This window comes from Salvelinus sp. IW2-2015, linkage group LG28 (assembly GCF_002910315.2).
Source record: "Salvelinus sp. IW2-2015 linkage group LG28, ASM291031v2, whole genome shotgun sequence".
Classification (NCBI taxonomy): Eukaryota; Metazoa; Chordata; class Actinopteri; order Salmoniformes; family Salmonidae; genus Salvelinus; species Salvelinus sp. IW2-2015.
Genome location: NC_036868.1, coordinates 20,611,654 through 20,637,402, shown reverse-complemented (window position 1 = coordinate 20,637,402; position 25,749 = coordinate 20,611,654). Strand labels below are relative to the sequence as shown.

Sequence of the window (25,749 nt, the reverse complement as noted above, 5' to 3'; positions counted from 1 at the left end):
GAAGCGTTGAGGGAGAGAAACGATGTACGGGGGGGGGGGGGAGGGCGGGGAGATTAGAGTAGTAGAAAGAGGCTGATTTCCTAAGGCTTACTTATGCAGGACCAATTAGCAATGATGGTGGCGGGCCAATGTTTATAAGCTGGAGGGTTTGAATAAAGGATGAGGGAAAGATGGAGGAAGGATCAGGACACCTCTGGATCACCTTTTACACTATCTTCAGATAATCAACAAAAGGGTTAGAACAGCACTGGCAGGGATAGCAGGGATTTGAAAGAGGATGAAAAAGAGGAGAGAGGAGGAGAAGAGAACAACACTCCACAACACCCAACAAAACAAGCAGCACTCCAAACAAGGTGGCAGGAGAGACGGCTGTTCTGAGAGAGCTGGCTGCAACTTCTAGAATGAGAGAGGAAACAGTCCAGCTAACAGTACTGAGAAAGGAGAGAGAGGAACATGGCTCAGCTAAAAGTACTGAAGGAGAGAGAGAGGAACATGGCTCAGCTAACAGCACTGAAGGAGGAGAGAGAGGAACATGGCTCAGCTAACAGTACTGAAGGAGGAGAGAGAGGAACATGGCTCAGCTAACAAGTACTGAAGAGGAGCGAGAGAGGAACATGCTCAGCTAACATACTGAAGGAGGAGGAGAGGAACATGCTCAGCTAACAGACTGAAAGGAGGAGAGGAGAACATGGCTCAGCTAACAGCACTGAAGGAGGAGGGAGAGGAACATGGCTCAGCTAACAGCACTGAAGGAGGAGAGAGAGAACATGGACAGCTAACAGTACTGAAGAGAGAGAGAGAGGAACATGGTCAGCTAACAGTACTGAAGGAAGGAGAGAGAGGAACATGGATCAGCTAACAGTACTGAAGGGGGAGAGAGAGGAACATGGCTCAGCTAACAGCACTGAAGGAGAGAGAAAGAACATGGCCCAGCTAACAGTACTGAAGGAGGAGGGAGAGGAACATGGCTCAGCTAACAGTACTGAAGGAGGAGAGAGAGGAACATGGATCAGCTAAACAGTACTGAAGAGGAGAGAGAGGAACATGGCTCAGCTAAAGTACTGAAGGAGGAGAGGAGGGAACATGGCTCAGCTAACAGACTGAAGGAGGAGAGAGAGGAACATGGCTCAGCTAACAGTACTGAAGAGGAGAGGGAGGAACCATGCTCAGCTAACAGACAGGAGGAGGGAGGGAAACATGGCTCAGGCTAACAGTACTGAAGGAGGAGGGAGAGGAACATGGCTCAGCTAACAGTACTGAAGGAGGAGGGAGAGGAACATGGCTCAGCTAACAGTACTGAAGGAGGAGGGAGAGAACATGGCTCAGCTAACAGCACTGAAGGGGAGAGGAGAGGAACATGGCTCATGAACAGTACTGAAAGGAGAGGAGAGGAACATGGCTCAGCTAACAGCACTGAAGGAGGAGGAGGAGAGGACATGGCTCAGCTAACAGTAATGAAGGAGGAGAGAGAGGAACATGGCTCAGCTAACTGTACTGAAGGAGGAGAGAGAGGAACATGGCCCAGCTAACAGTACTGAAGGAGGAGAGAGAGGAACATGGCTCAGCTAACAGCACTGAAGGAGGAGGGAGAGGAACATGGCCCAGCTAACAGCACTGAAGGAGGAGAGAGAGGAACATGGATCAGCTAACAGTACTGAAGGAGGAGAGAGAGGAACATGGTCAGCTAACAGTACTGAAGGAGGAGAGAGAGGAACATGGATCAGCTAACAGTACTGAAGGGGGAGAGAGAGGAACATGGCTCAGCTAACAGCACTGAAGAGGAGAGAAAGAAACATGGCCCAGCTAACAGTACTGAAGGAGGAGGGAGAGAACATGGCTCAGCTAACAGTACTGAAGGAGGAGAGAGAGGAAACATGGCCCAGCTAACAGTACTGAAGGAGGAGAGAGAGGAACATGGCCTCAGCTCATAGTACTGAAGGAGGAGAGAGAGAACATGGCTCAGCTAACAGTACTGAAAGGAAGGAGAGAGAGGAACATGGCTCAGCTAACAGTACTGAAGGAAGGAGGAGAGGAAACATGCTCAGCTAACAGTAAACTGAAGAGGAGGAGAGAGGAACATGGGCTCAGCTAACAGTACTGAAGGAGGAGGAGAGGAACATGCTCAGCTACAGACTGAAAGGAGGAGGGTGAGAGGACACATGGCTCAGCCTAACAGTACTGAAGGAGGAGGGAGAGAAACATTGCTTCAGCTAAGACTGAAGGAGGAGGGAGAGGACATGCTCAGCTAACCCTTAGGAACATGGCTCAGCTAACAGTACTGAAGGAGGAGAGAGAGGAACATGGCTCAGCTAACAGCACTGAAGGAGGAGGGAGAGGAACATGGCTCAGCTAACAGCACTGAAGGAGGAGGGAGAGGAACATGGCTCAGCTAACAGCACTGAAGGAGGAGGTAAGAAAGCTGAGGCGTGACAGAGAGCAGGGGCGAGATTCACAAAACACAACATCAGAAAAAAACGTAAGAAGTTTCTTAAGGAAAATTATATGACGTTCATATAATAGTTCGTAAGTGCATTTCCTCAAAACGTTCTTAGGAAATCATAGTTTTCCTAGGAACTTCGTAAATATCTTTCCTAAGAACTTCGCAAATATCTTATGTGGCACTGACATTAGTGGCGTGTTTGAAACCAATAAATAAGCCTATGTGACAGGGATGTTAGGATTTGGTCCACTATAAATAAGTGTTGATATTTCCATTTAATTACATTTATCTGCTTTATGTCTCAAGAACATCTTTTTTGAGTTGGTTCGCAAACCCTTTATGCACAAAAACAAACGTTATTTTTCTCACATTATAGCCTGAAGTTACTCACAGGAGCTTGAAGTGATGGTGGAGGAAATAACAGCCAGGAAACGGTTGCTGTTGGGGAGACTCGATAACTGCGGGGTCAATGCAGAGACCAAAAAGAGAGGATCGGTGAGAGAGGCCGAGTATGGCTAGGAACAGTGACGCCGCCGTAAAAAAATGTCATCCGATATCAAGTCAGCTGCTAAGAAAAAGGGAGCTGAGAGACCATTCATATGGACCAGCTGGAGAGGAAGGTGTTGTCCATAACAGGAGAGATGGTGGCGGTCAGTAGGTAGCTAGCTAACACGTAATGAAATTATAGCCAACATAGCTAACGATGTTAACGTTAGCCAAGTTCTTCTTTGCAAATTGACGAGCTAATGCTAGCTATGTAACACTTCTAGAATATTGTAATATGTTGTTATTTACTAGCTAGGTAGATAATGCGCGTTTAATGAGTTTTCTTGATGTATTTAAATGTCCAGTAGCCAAGTGTGTCTGGCAGTGGCGCAAGAAAACATTCATGGTTGCAAAAGTATCAATTCGCTAAGTACATTTCCAAGAAGAAATTATACATTCTTTTTAAGAATCCCATTTCTTCTTAACTTTTTTTTTAGCAAGAAACATAGGAAAAATATGAAGAACATTGCCAATAACTTTATTGAGGAACAGCAACTTTGCTTAACTTTCTTCTTAAGGCTCTAGTTAAATATAAAATGGCAGTTAAGAAGAAATGTCTTCCTAAGAAGGTTTTGTGAATCCGGCTCCAGGATACTACCCCAGAGAATCCAGCAGAACAGCCCACCTCCGACCCGGACCACAACCTCAACACCACAATGGGACAGACAACACAGAACACACCAACCCAACAGACCCCACCCACTCCTAACAGCCCCAGTCAGCTAGCCCGATAGCCCTCCTGACAACTCTCACACATCCACCGAGGACACATAAAAGCCAGAGATTGTACTCCTCATTGACTCAAGGGAGTGATTGAAAAAGCTTCTTCCACCTTCCCAAAGGCACAAGTGGTTATCTCCACTCTTCTACCAAGAAAATACTTTCACCCTGCCACCATACAGCGGGTGAATACAAGAATTTCCCAGGACTGTGCCTCAAAACCTAATGTCTACCTGGCCCACCACTCCACCCCGGACTTGAACAGCCTTTACGACCAGGTTCACCTTTACAAGGCAGCAAACACAACTTTTGCCAGGAACCCGAAGGATGTCACCCTGAACCGCAGCCACAGCACCTCACACAGGAGCAACTAAACAACGCACATCCCACCCAGACCAGCGAGACACACTCCCAGACCTGCAAGATCCCCTCTTGAAGGACCTGCACCAAGAGAACCTACACCCAGAGCACAGCATCATCAGCCCATCCCCCCCGACCCTAGATCAGACCTATGCCCCTTCTGCCCCCTCCCCATGCCAACCGCCCCTGCAGCAAAGACCTCAACATGACAGTCGCACGTATGCCCAGACCATGAGCAAAGCAACAGGCCCAACCCCCACTAATACACACGCCCAAGCCCCATCCTGCAACCTAAAAGGTATGTATCAGATGCTCAACATGCTCTGTTCACACCTACTGGAATGGTCTGGGTCTGAACCACATGAAAACAACACTAGACCCTATGGAACACAACGTTTTTACTATCTCATCCTGGAATATACAATATCTGAGGTCATCTGCCTTTAGCCTAAAGCGAATCAAAGAAATTGGAAATACAGACATTGTCATCCTACAAGAGACATGGTAGAGAGGAGACGGACCCACTGGTTGCCCTCTAGGTTACAGAGAGCTGGTAGTCCCATCCACCAAACTACCAGGTGTGAAACAGGGAAGACACTCAGGGAGTATGCTAATTTGGTATAGAGCAGACCCAACCCACTCTATTAAATTAGTCAAAACTGGAACATTTTACATCTGGGTAGGAGTTAATAAGGAAATGATCTCAGCAGAGAAACATGTGTGTGATACCTATATCTATTGTAATACCCCCCAATAGAATCCCCATATTTTAACGATGATAGCTTCTCCATCCTAGAGGGGGAGGTCAACCATTTCCAGGCCCAGGGACATGTACAACTCAGTGGCAACGTAAGTGTCACAACTGGACAAGAACTTGACACTCTCATCACACAGGATGACAAAACACCTACCTGGAGGTGACAGTATTCCTTCCCAAATATGCCCCCCTAGACACAACTATGACAATGGTATCCTAAATGAGATACAGACTACACATTCCAATTGGCTATACTTAAACTCTTTAACATCATCCACAGCTCTGGCATTTTACCCAATATTTGGAACCAAGAACTTATCACCCCAATCCACAAAAGTGGAGACAAATTTGACCCCATTAACTACCGTGGGATATGCATCAACAGCAACCTTGGGAAAATCCATTGCATTATCAATAATCGCAGACTAGTACATTTCCTCAGAGAAAACAATGTACCGAGAAAATGTCAAATTGGCTTTCACCAAATGACCGTACAATAGACCACGTATTCACCCTGCACACCCTAATTTACAAACAAACAAACTAAAACAAAGGCAAAGTCTTCTCATGCTTTGTTGATTCCAAAAAAGCTTTTGACTCAATTTGACATGAGGGTCTGCTATACAAATTGATTAAAAGCAGCATTGGTGGATAAACATACGACCTTATAAAATCCATGTACACAAACAACAAGTGTGCAGTTAAAATTGGCAAAAAACACATTTATTTCCACAGGGCCGTGGGGTGAGACAGGGATGCAGCTTAAGCCCCACCATCTTCAACATATATATCAACAAATTGGCGAGGGCACTAGAACAGTCTGCAGCACCCGGCCTCACTCTACTAGAATCTGAAATCAAATGTCCACTGTTTATTGATGATCTGGTGCTTCTGTTGAAAACCAAGGAGGGCCTACAGCAGCACCTAGATCTTCTGTACAGATTCTGTCAGACCTGGGCCCTGACAGTAAATCTCAGTAAGACAAAAATAATGGTGTTACAAAAAAGGTCAAATTACAATGACCACAAATACAAATTTCATCTCAACAATGTTCCCCTAGTGCACACAAAAAAACTATACCTACTATACCTACACCAACACCACAGGTAACTTCCACAAAGCTGTGAAATATCTGAGAGAAAAGGCAAGAATGGCCTTCTATGCCATCAAAAGGAACATAAAATTTGACATCCCAATTAGGATCTTGCAAAAAATACTTGAATCAGTTATTCTGTAGAAGACATTGCCCTTTATGGTTGTGAGGTCTGGGGGTCCGCTTACCAACCAAGAATTCACAAAATGTGACAAACACCAAATTGAGACTCCTGCATGCAGAATTCTGCAACAACATCCTCTGTGTACAATGTAAAACATCAAAGAATGCATGCAGAGCAGAACTAGACAGATACCCACAAATGATCAAAATCCAGAAAAGACTGGACCCACCTAAAAGAAAAGACTGGAACCACCTAATAGTAAGTGATTCCTAAATCTTCCATAATTAACCCATCACCTACAGAGAGATTAAACTAGAGAAGAGTCCTCTAAGCAAGCTGGTCCTGGGGCTCTGTTCACAAACACAGACTCCACAGAGCCCCAGGACAGCAACATAATTTACCAAAAAACAGAGCAAACTGGAATGCTATTTGGCCCTAAACAGAGAGTATACAGTGGCAGAATAGCTGACCACTGTGGCTGACCCAAAATTAAGAAAAGCTTTGACTGTGTACAGACTTAGTAAGCATAGCCTTGGTATTGAGAGAAACTGCCGTAGGAAGACCTGGCTCTCAAGAAAAAACAGGCTTTGTGCACACCGCCCAGAAAACGAGATAAACTGAGCGGCACTTCCTAACCTCATGCCAAATGTATGACCATATTAGACCATATGTGACTAGTTTCAGGAAACTAGGCGTATGTCGCGCGTCTCTACTTCACAGGAGAGCCATTTGAACTTCTACTTTTTTTTAAATCAAATTGCGTTTTTAAGCAGAAATGCCTTCTGGGATGTGAACTTTCATGTGCCTTAATAATCAACGTATATACCATCTGTAAATACAAGTAAAATTGTTAAATTACATGCCTAGTTTGTTTAGCCACGGAAAAAGGCAGGAACCTTCCCGCTAGCCATGATTGGCTGAGATAACGAATGGGCTGGACATGTCGAGAGATGAGTTCAGATTGGTCTGCCATGTAGCTTCTGTCTATAGCATGAGCTGGTCCGTGGAGTGGTCCTTGGACACTTAAGGGACAGTCATGACGAGTGTGTTTCATTTGGTGATCTCATGAAGGACAGGAAACACACATTACTGTATCTCTTAAAGTGTACATTTCCCAGCTGCCAGGTTTACATCTAAATATTGTGAAACGTATGTGATTAAACATGAAACTATTTGAAAAGATGTAATGTGATGTTAACCTTCTAAATGAGAAAATATGGATTTTCTTATAAAGTTAACCAAATCAATGGCCACACCGACGTGAGCATAGACATTACGTCGGCGTCATGGACCGCACTTTTCTCAGAAGTGTATAAAACCCACTCCTGACAAAATTCACACCAGACCACGCAAACCCTGGTGTAAGCTAAGGTTGCAAACGGTTGAATTCCTAAGACCAAAACATGCCTGGTGACGCTGGTGTGTGAAGTGGTTTAAACTACGACTTTACCAGAGGACAAGAACAGAGAACGTGGAGATCATTCCCACGTTGAAATGGCAAAGAAATCTAAAAACTAAAGAATAATTATTCAAACTGCAGCTGTTTAAATACTTTAGTCTGGTAAACGCATTTGATTCTAAGAAGATTTCTGAATGGTACTCTGAAGTACCCATTAAAACAACTATGTGTAGTTGAGAGATGGGAATGTACTGTATGACTGAGCAAGAAGGATCACTGTCAAGTAAGTCTCACATCATGTGTGAAGGACAAACTGCTGTCACTCTCATTAATTTTCTCTCAATTAACTTACTATTTACAGTACATACAGTATGCTGTACAGTGACAGTTTCTATATGGAATTCACAAGGCTACGGTCTTGATTTGAAATGTCTGCATGTGTATTTCTTGATATTTCTATTGCTCTGTTTCTCCTGTGTGTATTCCTCGGTGTGTGTGTGTCTCAGTGTGTGTGTGTAGTTTCACGGTGTGCGTGTAGAGGCTATAGGCAGAGCCCCCTGGAGCGTGACAGGCCAGCCTCCCCGGAGCCTTATTGGTCATTATCTCCCCTGTCAGAACACACACACATAGAAACACACACGCTTGCACCTAGGCAGCAGGAAGGCAGGCACGCTCACACACCACCAATATCTAACCACATCACACCATATCCCTCTCTGTCAAGACGCTGCCGTTCCATATCTCTATGGAAACCACCGGGACCCCTATGTCATTAACTTCACCTCAATCAATCAATCAATCGGATTATATTTGCAAGGTCCTTTTCACATAATACTGTACACTTATTTAATTATATATTTCTCATCATAAATGCGATTTGAGTCGTCAACCCCTAGAGAGTGACGCTGAGGTGACAGACAGTCAGTGGAAAGGAACCATTCTCTTTATTTCACTTGAACCACATTAGCACTGTACATGTATAGTCTCTAACCTACAACCTAGTCACTGGTGCTGGTGTGACGCTGGGACATTAACCCAGGCTGTGTCCCAAATGGTGCCTTATTCCCTACGTAATGGACTACTCTTCATAGGGCTCTGGTCAAAAGTAGTGCACTAGCTAGGGAATAGGGTGCCATTTTTGGGACGCAGACCCCTCTACTCACTGGTGGCGTGTGTGTGTGAGACGCCGCGACTTTCAAAAGCACACAGGGAGGATACGTGGTTAAAGTCCAACAGTCATAGACAGTCAGCACTGTGAAGGGTGGATGAAATAAATATTTTGGTGAGAGGGAGGAAGGGGAGAGGGAGGGATGGATAGAGGGAGAGGGAGGGGGAGGTTAAAGTCACAGCACTGACACTCTCACTGACATCCATCATACATCATGTCTGGCTGCACTGTTATATGTGACCTCTGATCTTACTCACTAGCCAATCATGTCAAGAGTAGTTTTGAAATGGAGGTCTGTAGAGCAGTTACCAATGGGGAATATGTTCTGTAGCCTGGCATTCATCTGCCTGCAAGGAAGTTGTGCAGAATCTTCCATCCGTTAGATCAGTGGTATTCAAAGTCGGGGTCGTTGGGGAACTGCAGCAAGCTCGCCAATTACTATTTAATTAAAACATTTTAAGAACAAAAGAGTACAGATTATTGTATGGGACAATATTTTTTTTAAATTGAGAAAGATAATTAGACATTTTTTACTTTATTGAGTAAATGTATTCATTGGTTTGTTTCCATTTTCATAAGCGATGAAAATGTAATGAATTTAAGGTTATTTGTTGATGTAATTCTTATGAAAAAAATGTGTCCCCAGAAATTCTGGTGGTAAAAACGGGGTCCATCCTGAAAAAGTTTGAATACCACTGAACTAGATACTGTTTGAAAATGGAACTGACGGCGTTTTAGCAATAATAAATATTTTATAAAGTGTTTTACCCCCAATTTTGTGATTACAATCTTGTCTCATCGCTGCAACTCCCCAACGAGCTCGGGAGAGGGGAAGGTTGAGTCATGCGTCCTCCGAAATATGACCCACCAAACACGCGCTCGCTTAACCCAGAGGCCAGCTGCACCAATGTGCCGCAGGAAACACCGTTCAATTGACGACCGAAGTCAGCCTGCAGGAGCCCAGCCCACCACAAGGAGTCACTAGAGCCAAGTAAAGCACCCCGGCCAAACCCTCTACTAAGGCGATGCAGTGCCTTAGACCACTGCGCCACTCGGGAGGCCGCAACATGAATACATTAGGCCTATATGCAAATAAGCCGTTTGTCACACGGGCCTTTTTTTGGCATTTGCCAAATACCTCAAAATACACCTTAATAGATTTCTGCAAATATGTAAATACCACAGGAGTCCATTTGAGAACTTTACAGTCCTGTTGATCAAAGAACCATGAAAAGGTAGAGTCTCTCTCCCTAAGTTACGCACATCAACAACAACAAGATCAACAACTATTGTTATCCAGAGCAAGATGAGCTAAAATCGAACTAGAGAACAATAGATAAACCATCTCAAACATTTTCTGTCTTGTAGATGGCCGTCAAAATCGCAGTGATAACTGAAGGGGAATAAGAGCCTGCTCACCCTTCTGCAGCTTGCTTGCCAATGCGTGCTTGTCCCAACCCACGTTTTTATAACTGAATGGGAACTTGCCTGCCTCCCCGGCAATTTGATCAATGTCAAATACATTGGATTGGCAACTAAGAGATATGCTAACTGTGGATAACATTGTTTCAAGTTCAGCATAGCTAACTATGCAAATGACACCTGAATCTCGAGCTGTAGCCACAGAAAAACGATATGGGGGGGGGGGGGGGAAGTGGCCACTCACCACTTGTCCCAATGACATGACATCCTCCAGAACTAGCCAGCTAACGTGAGGTATTTGGAAGCATTGCCTGCTTAAATTGTTTAACTTGAGTCAAACGTTTCAGGTAGCCTTCACAAGCTTCCCACAAAAGTTGGGTGAATTTTGGCCATTCCTACTGACAGAGCTGCTGTAACTGAGTCAGGTTTCTAGGCCTCCTTGCTCGCACACACTTTTTACGTTCTGCCCCCAAATTTTCTATGGGATTGAGGTCAGGGCTTTGTGATGGCCACTCCATTTTTTTCACATTTTGGAAGTTTGCTTGGGATCATTGTCCATTTGGAAGACCCATTTGAGACAAGCTTTACTTCCTGACTGATGTCTTGTGATGTTGCTTCAATAGATCCACATATTTTTCCTCCCTCATGATGCCATCTATTTTGTGAAGCGCACCAAGTCCTCCTGCACAAAGCACCACACAACATGATGCTGCCACCCCACGCTGGCTTCAAGCAGTTTGGGATGGTGTTTCTTTGGCTTGCAAGCACCCGCCTTTTTCCTTCCAAACATTAACGATGGTCTTATGGCCGAGAAACAGTTTCTATTTTTGTGTTGCCATCGAGACAGAGGACATTTCTCCAAAGAGTACAATCTTGTCCCAGTTTCATTTGAAAAATGTAGTCTCGCTTTTTTATGGCAGTTTTGGAGCAGTGGCTTCTTCCATGCTGAGCAGCCTTTCAGTTTGTCGACTATAGGACTCGTTTACTGTGAATATAGATAGTTTGTAACCTGTTTCCTCCAGCATCTTCACAAGGTCCTTTGCTGGTTGTTTGGGATTGATTTGCCTTTTCGCACCAAAGTAACGTCAATCTCTAAGGGACCGTGTGCTCCTTCCTGGCGGCTTCCTGACGGTGGCGTGGTCCCATGGTGTTTATACTTTGGTACTTTGGCTTGTCAAACATGAACGTGGTCCTTCGGCCGTTTGGACATTGTGCCCAAGACTGACACCACCGACTTGTGGGACGGTCTCCATTTTTTTCTGAGGTCTTGGCTGATTTCTTAGATTTTCCCATGATGTCAAGCCAAAGAGGCACTGAGTTTGAAGTAGGGCCTGTATACATCCACAGGTACACCCTCCAATGACTCAAATTATGTCAATTAGCCTATCAGAAGCTTCTAAAGCCATGACATCATTTTCTGGAATTTCCAAGCTGTTTAAAGGCAGTCAACTTAATGTATGTAAACTTCTGATCCACTGGATTGTGATCAGTTAATTATAAGTGAATAATCTGTCTGTAAATAATTGTTGGAAAAATGGACTTGTGTCATGCCACAAGTAGATTTCTAAACCGACTTGCCAAAACTAATAGTTGTTAACCTTCTTCTAGGGTAGGGGGCAGTATTTTACGTCCGGATGAAAAGCGTGCCCAGAGTAAACTGCCTGCTACTCAGGCCCAGATGTAGGATATGCATATTATTAGTATATTTGTAGAAAACACTCTGAAGTTTCTAAAACTGTTTGAATGATGTCTGTGAGTTAAACAGAACTCAATATGGCAGGCAAAAAACCTGGGGAAAAATCCAACAGAAGTGGGAAATCTGAGGTTTGTATGTTTTTCAACTCTTTGCTTATCCAAGATACAGTGGAAAATAGGGTCATAGCACTACCTAAGGCTTCCACTAGATTCAACAGTCTTTAAGACCTTGTTTGAGGCTTCAACTGTGAAGTGGGGGCGAATGAGAGGGGATTGAGTCACAGGTCTGCCAGAGAGCCACGAGCTGACCATGCTGGTTCCGTGATAGGTAGCTTGCGTTCCATTGCATTTCTGAAGACAAAGGAAATTCTCGGTTGAAACATTATTGAAGATTTATCTTAAAAACATCCTAAAGATGATTCTATACATCGTTTGACATGTTTCTACGAACTGTAATGGAATTTTTGACTTTTCGTCTGACCTCCGCGTCATCAATTTGGATTTTGAATCTAAACGCGAAGCAAAAAGGAGGATATTGGACATAAATTATGGACGTTATCGAACAAAACAAACATTTATTGTGTAACTGGGATTCCTGGGAGTGCATTCTGATGAAGATCATCAAAGGTAAGTGAATATTTATAATACTATTTCTGACTTCTGTTGACTCCACAACATGGCAGATATCTGTATGGCTTGTTTGGGCTCTGAGCTTTGTACTCAGATTATATCACGATGTGCTTTTTCCGCAAAGTTTTTTTGAAATCTGACACAGCGCTTACATTAACGAGAAGTTTATCTAAAGTTCCATGTAAAACACTTGTATCTTTTATCAATGTTTATTATGAGTATTTCTGTAAATTGATGTGGCTCTCTGCAAAATCACCGGATGCTTTGGAGGCAAAACATTACTGAACATAACGCACCAATGTAAACTAAGATTTTTGGATATAAATATGAACTTTATCGAACAAAACATACATGTATTGTGTAACATGAAGTCTTATGAGTGTCATCTGATGAAGATCATCAAAGGTTAGTGATTAATTTGATCTCTATTTCTGCTTTTTGTGACTCCTTTCTTTGGCTGGAAAAATGGCTGTGTTTTTCTGTGACTAGGTGCTGACCTAACATAATCGTTTGGTGTGCTTTTGTCGTAAAGCCTTTTTGAAATCGGACACTGTGGCTGGATTAAGAACAAGTTCATCTTTAAAATGGTGTAAAATACTTGTATGTTTGAGGAATTTTAATTATGAGATTTTTGTTGTTTGAATTTGGCGCCCTGCACTTTCACTGGCTGTTGTCAAGTCGATCCCGTTAACGGGATCTCAGCCATAAGAAGATAAGCTAGCCTGTTAGCCACGTTATGACTGACTTGTGATCATTGCTAGTTTGAATGTATTGTCATTCGTCCGTTTTTGTCCAAAATATTAATTGGAACTCTAAGCCGAATGGCTGGAGGCAACAAACAACATACCAGGCCAGCTGTGATTTACAACCTCATAGCAATATTTACTGGACTAACGAGACATGTATTGGTTAATTATATTAATCATGCATTGTACTGCATCCATCTATCCTGCCAAATATGCCTTACTCTGTGTCATGGAATGTTGAGTCAAATAGAAACTAATTTCAAAACCTCTTATAAGGTTGGTTTTGATTGCATAAACTGGGAATTTGATATTTTTGGCTGTTATTATGGTTGTCTGTTTGTTTCATATATGCAAATTAGTTCAAACGCTGTCAGTTCCACTTTAAATACTGAGATACATGGACTCACTCCTACACTCCTCTCTCTCTCTCTCTCTCTCTCTCTCTCTCTCGCTCTCGCTCTCGCTCTCGCTCTCTCTCTCTCTCTCTCTCTGGTAGAGGTAAGTATATAACACATACTGTATATGAGGATTATTTAGAGTTAATACGGTATAGGTCCGCATCACAGGAGGCTGCTGAGGGGAGGACGGCTCATAATAATGGCTGAAATGGAATGACATCTATGCATTTGAAATCATTCTCCTGATTCCGCTCCAGCCATTACCACGAGCCCGTCCTCCCCAATTAAGGTGCCACCAACCTCCTGTGGTCCCCATACTATTTTAATGTTGTAAGATAAATGTTGTATATACTGTATAGTAGATATTTTATAACAGTGTTAATGTGGATCACTAAATAAAAATAAACAACTGAATTTGGCTTGGATAAATGGTGGTTGTCTATTAAAGTAAAACAATTATTTATGGTTAAACCAAGGACAGCAGGAGAGAGGGAGGAGGGAGAGCAAGAAAAAGAGGGATAGAGAAAGAGAAGGAAAGGGGAGAGGGAGGGATGGAGAGAAAATCTGGTCGGGAATACTCTCCTGAGGTTTTTGAGAAACATTGTGGCTTTAAATCCAGCTGGAACCAGCTATAGCCTGTGGCCAAAACAATGTGTGGGGCGGGGGGGGTATCGACTGAGGATGCCAGTGGAAGAGATAAGAGTTTTTTTTAAACGTATCACTCCCTCCAATAGTTCTTTTTTCTCATTTAACCTCATGGTTGATTGAACAGTTTGCTGATAAATGTATACAATCATTACTCCAAGGTATTATTCTACACACGCACGCAAACGCATATACACACACAGACAGACACACACACACATTAGTGGGTACTCCCCCAGTTATCTCCCCCAGTTATCTCCTAGGAGGAAGGCTATGGTGGCATACGTGTGATGGGCAGGCAGACTGGAGGGCTGTCACACACACACACACACACACACACACACACACACACACACACACACACACACACACACACACACACACACACACACACACAGACACACACACACACCCTGCTCATGTGGCCAAGACGCTGACGCCAGGGGCGGGCTACAATAGCTTGGTGTGCTTCTCTCTCTCTCTCTCTCTCTCATCTCTATTTACCCTTCTCTTCTGTGTGCAATCTCTTCTAAAGGGCGGTGCGTGCTATGGGGCTCAGCAGGGTCCTGTGTTCTCCTCCTCTCCTCCTCCTCCTCTCTCTCCTCCCTTCCTCCTCTCTCTCGTTTTGTGTTCCTCAGCTCAGCCCTCCGGCCAGACATTCTAAAATTAGACCGGAGAGTCCTACACACAGCATCACTAGATATACAGTAGTGGACTGTACAGATACAGGGACATGTGCCACTCTGCAGTCACTTTCCCTCCATCACGCAATCTCGTTCACGTCCTTTCTGTTATGGGACATGTGACTTGTCTACTCTGAGCTTGTTTACATCGTAAGTCGTAACAACAGCTAACTATCAATCCCTGTGATTTCCAGCCCTGCTCCCAAATCCTGCATTTAGGAAAGTTGTTTTTATAGTCTTTCAGCTTAATGATATTGAATGATATTTATTATTCCTCAGTGAGGTCCTACCTGTACACAATTACTACCACTACTAATCTCTAACTCCATCTGTGTGCAGTTACAGGAAATGATCTGTTCTCTACTGAGACACAATTACATGATGTGAGCTTTAAATCCTTTAACCACTCTGAATGACTGTATGAGATATGTTATTACAGAGGGAAACACACACACACTCTTAGAGAGGTAAAGAAACAGAACTGCTGCCACATGTCTGCCTAAACTAGACCTGAAGGAAGGGATCTTACTAACTGATTTGCATGCATACATATGCACCGTCACGTAGATGAGTAGTCTCACATAGTCGCGCACACACACATAAATGCGCACACACACTCACACTGTGTGCCTGTAAAGTCAATAACATTATCCTCTCCGTCTCATTGGCTTGCTGGGTTATTAGGATGGAGAGCTGAATGTCTGCCCCTCTCTCTCTCTCTCTGTCTCGCTAGCTAGCCTGTAGTCTCAGATGGAGGTTACTAACGAACGTTTTCAATGCTGCAGGAGCTGTGTTTATTTTGCTCTATTCCGGGACAATGTGGACCGTCCGGACTTTCAATGTAACAACTGTTTGCTTGCAGAGGACTACAGGGGCAAAGGGGCTGCTCTTAGCAAACAAGTAGTGAACTTACACAAGCTACTGGGGAATCCACTCCCGCCTACTTTCTCTGTCTCTTCTACTCCAGTAGCGGATGCCAGTCTAGCCTGGTGGGAGTGTCGCCACTGTGTCGTCTCTCCTCAGTCGACTGGTCAGTGCCCTGCAGGGATCCCTCCCCGAAGGGGTCTCTCCTTTCCCTGGAGAATGGAGTTAGTAGGTTGCATCTAAATTACTTAGTAGATGTTCCTATTCTTGATCCTACCAACCAGCCATGGAGGCACCTCTTTCGCCGTGGAAGTCGAAAGCAGCAGCATTTGGCAATAGGGGCCTCCTTGGCAATGGGACCGGATACAGATTTCAAACGGCTTCGCCGGCCTGGATCCAGAGGTTCTGGCGCCTTCCCTGGGGGCTATCGCTTCGAGATCGGATCCGAAGGTACCTGCGCCTTAGTCCTCTGTTCTGTCTCCCTCTCTGGTGGCTTCTACCGCAGATTCAGATCTTCAGAACTTCTGGTCATCAGACCGTGAAGGTGTCTGAGACTCCGGCCCCTTCATCAGCCACAATGGATTCTATGGCTGGCTCGGGTCCATCGGGCCCCACCTCCCAACGATCCTTGAGGGGTCTTCTAAATCACTCGAGGCGAAAGAAAGGCCAGACCTCCTCAACCATTTAACCAGCTATAGTCTCTTTGGTGAGAAACATCTCGGTTCCCAGGGAAAAAAAACCTGTACTATCCTGGATCACGAGTACAGGACATTAAAAGGCTGCTTCCTACCGTTCTACAACTTTTGCCGGGGGCTGGCACTGCCGTAGTCCATGTGAGGTCAAACGACATTAGGAGGGCTAGCTCGGAACTGATAAAAATTGATTTTAAAGCTCTGAAAGATTCCAAAAAGCGGCCAATTATTTTAGGCCCGGTACCATCACTGTGCTTGCTGGGCTTGCTGTGAAAGATTCAGCAGGCTACTGGCATTACACAGTTGGCTAAAAGACAACTGTAGCTCTGTTGGCAAAACTTTTATAGATAACTTTGACACCTTTTGGAAACAGAAGATGCTCTACAGGAATCATCTCTACAGGAATGACTTATCAGTGACCCAAGCCCTGCTCAGATAATCCCCACCATTGTGTCGCTGAGTTGTCGTAGTGCTACTGCAAATGTACATTGTACCAGGGGTGTTGGCAGTCATAATGTAAGTAATCTAATGTATGTGCATCTATCTCCCCTGAATGCCTCTGTCAGTACTACAGCTATTGTCAGCAGTAATCATGCTCCTATGAACCTGAGTTATACTGTTAGCACTGAGGCCGTTTGCCCTAGTAGGAAGTCCACTGTGAGAAGGCTCACCCTGCACTATCAGCTCAAACATAAATATCACTGTCATGTCTACCTCTGATAAGCCTCTCAGTAAAGCAATAAAAACAATCAAGAATCGCAGAAACTGCAAAAAATAGGGCACAATAACATACGTAGCCTAAGAAACAAGGTTAATGACATCGATAACTTGCCAGTAACATATAACATTCATACAGTGGTAACAATACATGTTTTCAACATCTTCTGAAGAGACAGGAATGCCAAAAGTAGAGGTGTTTCCATTCATGTTCAGAGTCATATTCCTGTAAAGCTTAGAGGGGATCTAATGCTGTTGAAGTATTATGGCTACAGGTTCACCTGCCTCACCTAAAGCCCATTCTGGTGGGAAGCTGCTATAGACCACCAAGTGCTAAGAGTCAGTATCTGGATGACGTGTGAAATGCTTGATAATGTATGTGATATCAACAGATGTGATATCAACTTTCATCAAGCTGCCCACTCAAGAACAAGCTTCAAACTGTAACCAGTGCCTGCAACCTGGTTCAGGTTATCAGTCAACCTACACGGATATTTCTAAACAGCACAGGAATGAAATCAACCACATGTATTGATCACATCTTTACTAACGCTGCAGACATCTGCTCTAAAGCACTATTCAAATCCATGTAGTGATCATAGTAGCCATATCTAGGAAAACTAAAGTTCCAAGGGCTGGGCCTAATATAGTGTATAAGAGGTCATACAAGAAGTGTTGTAGGGATTCGTATGTTGAATAATATTTGCTGGTCTGTGGTGTGTAATGAGGAGAAACCAGAAGCTGCATTCTTCCACTTACTAATAAGCATGCGCCCATTAAGAAAATGACTGTAAAAACTGTTAAATCCCAGTGGATTGATGAGGAACTTAAAAATGTTATGGTAAAGAGGGATGAGGCAAAAAGAATGGCAAATAAGTCTGGATGCACAGCCGATTGGTAAACGTACTGTAAATTGAGAAGTCATGTGACTAAACTCTACTATGAAATGAAGATAAATTATATAAAAAATTATAGTGAAAAGCTTTGGAGCAACTTAAATGAAATGACGGGCAAAAAGGCAAAGCTGTCTGCATCATTCATTGAATCAGATGGCTCACTCATCACAAAACACAACTACTCCAATAATTTGTTAATTGGCAAGATTAGCTAATTTAGGCATGACATGCAATCAAAACATACTGAACCTACACATCCATGCATTACTGACCAAATTATGAAAGACGAGCATTGTCATTTCGAATTCCGTAAAGTGAGTGTGGAAGAGGTGAAAAATTATTGTTGTCTATCAACAATGACAAGCCACCTAGGTCTGACAACTTGGATGGAAAATTAGTGAGGATGATAGGAGACGATATTGCCACTCCTATTGGCCATCTCTTCAATCTAAGCCTACAGGAAAGTGTGTGCCCTCAGGCCTGGAGGGAAGCAAAAGTCATTACCCAAGAATAGCAAAGCACCCTTTACTGGCAGCCGACCAATCCGCCTGTTACAAACCCCTTAGGAAACTTTTAAAAAAGAATAGTGTTTGGCCAGATACAATGCTATTTCACAGTAAAACAAATTAACAACACATTTTCAGCATGCCTATAGGGAAGGGCATTCAACATGTATGGCACTTACACAAATGACTGATGATTGGCTGAGAGAAATTGTTTTATGATTATCGATCATAATCTGCTGCTGGAAAAACATTTGTGTTATGGCTTTACACCCCCTGCTATACTGTGGATCGAGAGTTACCTGTCTAACAGAACACAGAGGGTTTTCTTTAATGTATTAATGGAGGCCTCTCCAACATAAACCAAGTAGTCAGGCATTCCCCAGGGCAGCTGTATAGGCCCCTTTACTTTTTTCAATCTTTACTAATGACCTGCCACTGGCTCTTAGCAAAGCCTGTGTGTCTATGTATGCTGATGACTCAACACTATACACATCAGCTACCACAGGAACACAGAATGGCTGGCAAGAAATAAGTCAGTCCTAAATATTTCAAAAACTAAAAGCATTGTATTTGGGACAAATCATTCACTAAACCCTAAACCTCAACTAAATATTGTAATGAATAATGTGGAAATTGAGCAAGTTGAGGAGACTAAACTGCTTGGATAAAACCTGGATTGTAAACTATCATGGTCAAAACATATTGATGCAACAGTAGCTAAGATGGGGAGAAGTCGGTCCATAATAAAGTGCTGCTCTTCCATCTTAACAATGCTATCAACAAGACAGGTCCTACAAGCTCTAGTTTTGTCGTACCTGGACTGTCCAGTCGTGTGGTCAGACGCCAAAAATATTAAAATTGGCCCAGAACAGGGCAGCACAGCTGGCCTTAAATGTACACAGAGAGTTAACAATACCAATATGCATGTCTCTCCAGGCTCAAAGTATAGGAGAGATTGAATTCATCACTTCTTGTATTTGTGAGAGATATTGACATGTTGAAAGCACCGAGCTGTCTGTTTAAGCTACTAGCACACAGTTCGGACACCCATGCATACCTCACAAGACATGCCACAAGAGGTCTCTTCACAGTCACCAAGTCCAGAACAGAGTTTGGGAGGTGCACAGTACTACATAGAGCCATGTCTACATGGAACTCTATTCCACATCAAGTAACTCCTGCAAGCAGTAAAATCTGATTTAAAAAACAGATAAAAATACACCTTATGGAACAGCGGGGACTGTGAAGAGACACACACACAGGCAAAGACACATACTTACACACACACACATGATAACATACGGACTATACACACATAGACATTAATTTTGTGTTGTAGATATGTGGTAGTAGAGTAGTGGCCTGAAGGCACAGACTTAATGTGTTGTGAAATCTGTTCTGAAATGTATTGTAATGTTTTTTTAAATTGTTGAATAACTGCCTTAATTTTGCTGGACCCCAGGAAGAGTAGCTGCTGCCTTAGCAGGAACTAATGGGGATCCATAATAAATACAAATACAAATTACACTTATAAATGAAAGGGGTGAGTGGACGAGTGTCAGAGAGAGGGAGCGAGTGATCAGGCTCCTTTATTAATGAAGTGCTGATGACGTCCATTCCAAGAACACGACAAGGACCTCTCGCTCTCTCACTCCCTCCTTCGCTGAGTAATCTCTCCTTCTCTATATCCTACTCTCGGGAAAACGTATGCTGGAAAACGAATAAGAAATATAAATAACTGAACAGCTTCTCTCTCTACCTCTCAGAACCCCTTCCCTCCCTCTATCTCTATCTCCATCCATGCCTTTCTCTCTCCTACTCTCCCTCCACCAGCAGCAGAACAAACACCAGAGGGCTAACTCTAGCTCTTCTAGCTGAGTGGGAACGGGAGCACCTTTAAGAGCAAAGGAAAGCACTGAGAACTCGTTCAACCCCAGACACCAACTTGTAAAAGAACAGGCCCTGAGCTATGAATGTAATAATGTGATTGACAACTCATAATGTTCTAAAGCAGCACACACACACAAACATAAACTATCTTTCTCACACGCACACACACACAATGTCTCTCTCCACACACACACAGGACAGTATAAGGATGTCCAGTTAGTTTTCCCCTGGGGGGATGAGATGAATCCAGCATCAGTGTGGTGAGTTCTGGACCAGTGAAAATCACAGGCCTGGTTGGGTGTGGTGAGTTCTGGACCAGTGAAAATCACAGGGCTGGTTGGGTTGCGTGTGGTGAGTTCTGGACCAGTGAAAATCACAGACCTGGTTGGGTTGTGTGTGGTGAGTTCTGGACTAGTGAAATTCACAGGGCTGGTTGGGTTGTGTGTGGTGAGTTCTGCACCAGTGTCATTTTTTAAATGTGTTTGTATTTAACTAGGCAAGTCAGTTAAGAACAAATTCTTATTTACAATGACATCCTAGGAACAGTTGTTTAACTGCCTTGTTCAGGGGCAGACCAACAGATTTTTATCTTGACAGCTCGGGCACTCGATCCACCAACCTTTCGGTTACTGGCCCAACGTTCTAACCACTAGGCTACCTGCCGCCCCAAGGATGTCCAGTTAGTTTACCCCTGGGAGGATGAGATGAATCTAGCGTCAGTGTAGTTGTGTGTGGTGAGTTCTGGACCAGTGTAAATCACAGGGCTGGTTGGGTTGCGTGTGGTGAGTAGTGGTCTGGTCTGGCTCCAGATGGACGAGGGGTTGAGGCCCCATGTGGAGGACTGCTGTCAGACCTCCCAGGGCTAACTCACTTCCACACCAATGAAGAACATACGCAGCAGGGAGAGGAGAGGAGCACCAAAGCAGAGCTAACGTCGACATTTCTTAATGTTTAGGTTGTTACGAATGTACTGATATAAGTGGATGCACGTGGCATTCCGGCTAAAAATTGATTTTATATCAAAGTTGTGGCTGTTGTTCACACATGTATCTGCCCTCTCATTGGCTAGAATGTCCCCGCCTTCTCCCACCTGCCTTTGCGGGCATTTATTCCCATTGTTAGAGCGGTTAGTTCAGTATCTTGTCAGTATATAGATCATCTTTGATCACTATCACTAGCTATCATTTGCTAACAGGGAAAAAAATGTCTAGGTAGCCAACTTGATTCTTCTCTCATGTACTACTAAAGTTAAAAAGCACTGGATTGGTGTAAACATGGGTGAGAGAGTTTCCTTACACCATTTCTTTTTCACCAGTCTCGGCGCTATTCCTTTTAAATCCAAGTCACATTGAGATTGACCTATTGACCTAATTTAAAGCTAACCTTACCTATGACCTGGCCAATCACCTTATGTATTACTGCCCCCCAGTTGAAAACACTCCAAAAAAACTGTACAAATATCTCCTAGCTTGGCCCACGCGTGCTTTCTTTCCCTAACACTAACACTAAAACTGAAACTAAATTACATAAAAACTAAATGGAAATATTTTTTGCAAACTTAAACTAGCAAATCCGTCCTGAAAACTAACCGGAGCTAAAAATGGAAAAGCTTATAAGAATAAAAACAAATATAAAATCACAAAACTATAATAGCCTTGCTGCAGAGCCACAATGAAACCACAACAGAGCCAAAATGGCATCTCTATAATCCCCTTTCAACAATCTAGCAAGGGAACATCAATCAAAGCACTTTGAGACAGATTTAGTCATCATTTGCTCTATACCATCAGCCAAGAATCATTCAAGAATCTTCTCTTTGTATATGGTGTAGTGTCTGGGAAGTTAGAAAAGAGTGCCATTCAGACACAACAGCACTCATCATGTTCTTTCTGAGGAGACAGACATAACAGCAACAGTAACAGTGTCACGGACAGACCACTGGAGAAACATCCTCATCACACCCCTGGAGGGGAAGGCTAGAGAGAGGGATGGGGAAAATGATTGATGATGATGAAAAGTATCAGAGAAAGAGAGAGAACATGGCTCCCTATGGAGCCAAAAGGCTCATTGAATCAGGCAGTTTAGTGACAATACAGTCCCAACCAGACACCGTAGAGAATTCAGTCCCAACCAGACACCATAGAGAATTCAGTCCCAACCAGACACCGTAGAGAATACAGTCCCAACCAGACACCGTAGAGAATACTGTCCCAACCAGACGCCATAGAGAATTCAGTCCCAACCAGACACCGTAGAGAATACAGTCCCAACCAGACGCCATAGAGAATACAGTCCCAACCAGACACATAGAGAATTCAGTCCCAACCAGTCACCGTAGAGAATACAGTCCCAACCAGACACATAGAGAATACAGTCCCAACCAGACACAGTCACAGCATAGAGAATACAGTCCAACAGACAATAAGTCAGTCCCAACCAGACCGTAGAGAATATCGTCCCAACCAGACGACCATAGAGAATACGTCCAACCAGACACAAGAGAATTCAGTCCCAACAGCACATAGAGAATTCAGTCCCAACAGCACGATACACCGTAGAGAATTAGTCCAACCACACATAGAGAATCAGTCCCAACCAGACCGTAGAGAATTACAGTCAAACCAGACACATAGAGAATTAATCCAACATGAGATGCAGTCCACAGACCATGACAGTCAAGTCAATAGAGAATAGTCCCAACCAGACACCGTAGAGAATTCAGTCCCAACCAGTCCATAGAGAATACTAGTCCAACTCATAGGAATTCAGTCCCAACAGCATCTAGAGAATCGTCCAACAGTATAGAGTTCAGTCCAACGTCACATAGAGAATTCAGTCCAACCAGACACCGTAGAGAATCTCGTCCAACCACCTCGAGAATTCAGTCCCAACCAGACCGTAGAGAATATCGTCAAACAGACCCGTAGAGAATACAGTCCAACCAGACACCGCAGAGAATACGTCACAACCAGACACCGTAGCGAATAAGTCACACCAGCACCGAGAGAATACGTCCACAGACACGGAGAAAAGACACCGAGAGAATACATGTCCCAACCAGACACGAGAGAAACTGTCCAACAGACCATAGAGATACGTCCAACCATGACCCGCAGAAGAAAAACAGGAAAAATTCCATCCAACAGACGCCGTAGAGAATCAGTCCCAACAACACCATAGAGAGTACTGTCCCAAAGACGCTAAGAGAATACAGTCCAACAGACACGCCATTAGAGAACAGTCCCACAGACGCCATAGAGAATACAGTCCCAACACAGACGCCATAGAGAATACAGTCCCAAACCATGATCCCACCAGACGTAGAAATACAGTCCCAACCAGACGATAGAGTACAGTCCACAGAGCCGTAGAGATCAGTCCAACCAGACGCCGTAGAGATACGTCAACAGACACATAAGAATACAGTCCAACCAGACTGCCCGTAGAGAATACGTCCCAACCAGACGCATAGAGAATACTCAACAGAACATAGAGAATACAGTCCAACCAGACGCCGTAGAGATACGTCCCAACCAGACCATAGAGAATACAGTCAACAACGAGAATGTCACAGACGCCATAGAGATACAGTCCAACCAGACATAGAGAATACAGTCCCAACAGACCAGAGAATACAGTCCAACCAGACCATAAGAATACGTCAACAGCAATTGAGATCCGCAAAAGACATAGAGAACAGTCCAACCAGACCAGTAGGATAGTCCACCAGACGCCTAGAGAATACAGTCCAACCAGACGCTAGAGAATACGTCCCAACCAGACGCATAGAGAATACAGTCCCAACACAAGACGCCATAGAGAATGACAGTCCCAACCAGACCAGCAGAGATACAGTCCCAACAGACGCCTAGAGAGTCCAAAGAGCGAAGAGAATACGTCCCAACCAGACCATAGAGAATACGTCCAACCAGACGCGTAGAGAATACGTCCCAACCAGACGCCGTAGAGATACAGTCCAACCAGACCCGTAGAGAATACGCACAGACCCGTAATGAATACAGTCCAACCAGACGCGTAGAAGATACAGTCCAACCAGAGCGTGAGAATACAGTCAACAGCCCGTAGAGAATCCCAACCAGACGCCGTAGAGAATACAGTCCCAACCAGACACAGAGAATAGTCCAACAGACGTAAGAAACAGTAAACAGACGCCATAGAGAATACAGTCCCAACCAGACGCCGTAGAGAAGTCCCAACAGACGCCATAGAGAATCAGTCAAAGAATGAATACAGTACAGACGCCATAGAGAATACAGTCCCAACAGACGATAGAGAATATCCCAGTCATAGAGAAATACAGTCCCAACCAGACGCCTAGAGAATACAGTCCCACAGACGCCATAGAGAATACAGTCCCAACAGACGCCATTAGAGAATAAGTCAACCAGCGCATAGAGAATACAGTCCAACCAACGCATAGAGAAAAGTCCCACAGACACATAGAGAATACAGTCACCAGACGCCATAGAGAATACAGTCCCAACAGACGCCATAGAGAATACAGTCAACAACGCATAGAAAGCAGCTTGATGTGAATGAACAGAAGTCGGTCTAAAAGGTAGGCTCAGACCGATGAGGGACACAGACAGACCCAGACTAGAGCCTCAGACTATGTGCCTTTCAACAGTCTCAAGGGTAATGCCACAAACAGGCACAATAAGTCCTTTCTCACAGACCCAATAGACTGTGATCACTGCTGTGAACGGCCTCATGTACTGTGTACGTGGATACAAACCTGGGTTCAAGTAGTATTGTTTTCATTCAAACACTTTTAGCAATTGATTGAGCTGCCTGGAGAGCCAGACGGTGTTGCACTTGGCGAGGTAATTCTATGGTGCTATTGTACAGCAAGCTCAACCAAGCCAGCTAAAGTATTTTGAAATGGTATCAACAGTATTTGAACCGATGTTGGAGATTGTGGCTACTTCTGCTGCTGTGGTATTAGCCAGGGCACGGAGGTTGACTTGTCTCTCTTTCACAGCCCTCTTCATTTTCAACTTCCCGAAGAGGACAACAGAAAGAGGCAAGCAAGCCTGTGTGTACGCGTGTCTTGTGAATAAGACATTGAGGTCAGGTTCGTTCTGAGGCGTTGGGTCTTTTTATGGAATCGCCCCCGGTTCAATTTACGATCTATTAAGTTCATTAAGTACAGTACATACGTTAGCTTCTGTTCCAAGACTTTCACTGCACAGAGGGAACAGTATAGGTCATTCAGAACTTCGGTTAGCCATATTTCTACAAGTGCTGGTGATTAGCAGAGATTTAGCCAGTCTGTAAGTGCTCAGAGAGGGTGGAGATGTGGGGAGGGGGAGGGGAGGGGGGGGGGGTCTTGATGGC

The 25,749-nt window shown here is 44.0% G+C and overlaps 1 protein-coding gene across 1 annotated transcript in view; it reads right to left on the bottom strand.

Moving 5' to 3' along the window:
• Window positions 1-25,749, bottom strand: part of LOC111954320 (neurexin-3b-like) — a 457,756-nt gene that overhangs the window by 360,957 nt on the left and 71,050 nt on the right. The window contains exons 4-5 of the mRNA XM_070435771.1: window positions 15,337-15,354; window positions 2,381-2,384 (exon numbers count right to left, since the gene is read on the bottom strand). Coding sequence (XP_070291872.1) covers window positions 2,381-2,384; window positions 15,337-15,354 — 22 coding nt within the window. The remainder of the gene's footprint in view (window positions 1-2,380; window positions 2,385-15,336; window positions 15,355-25,749) is intronic.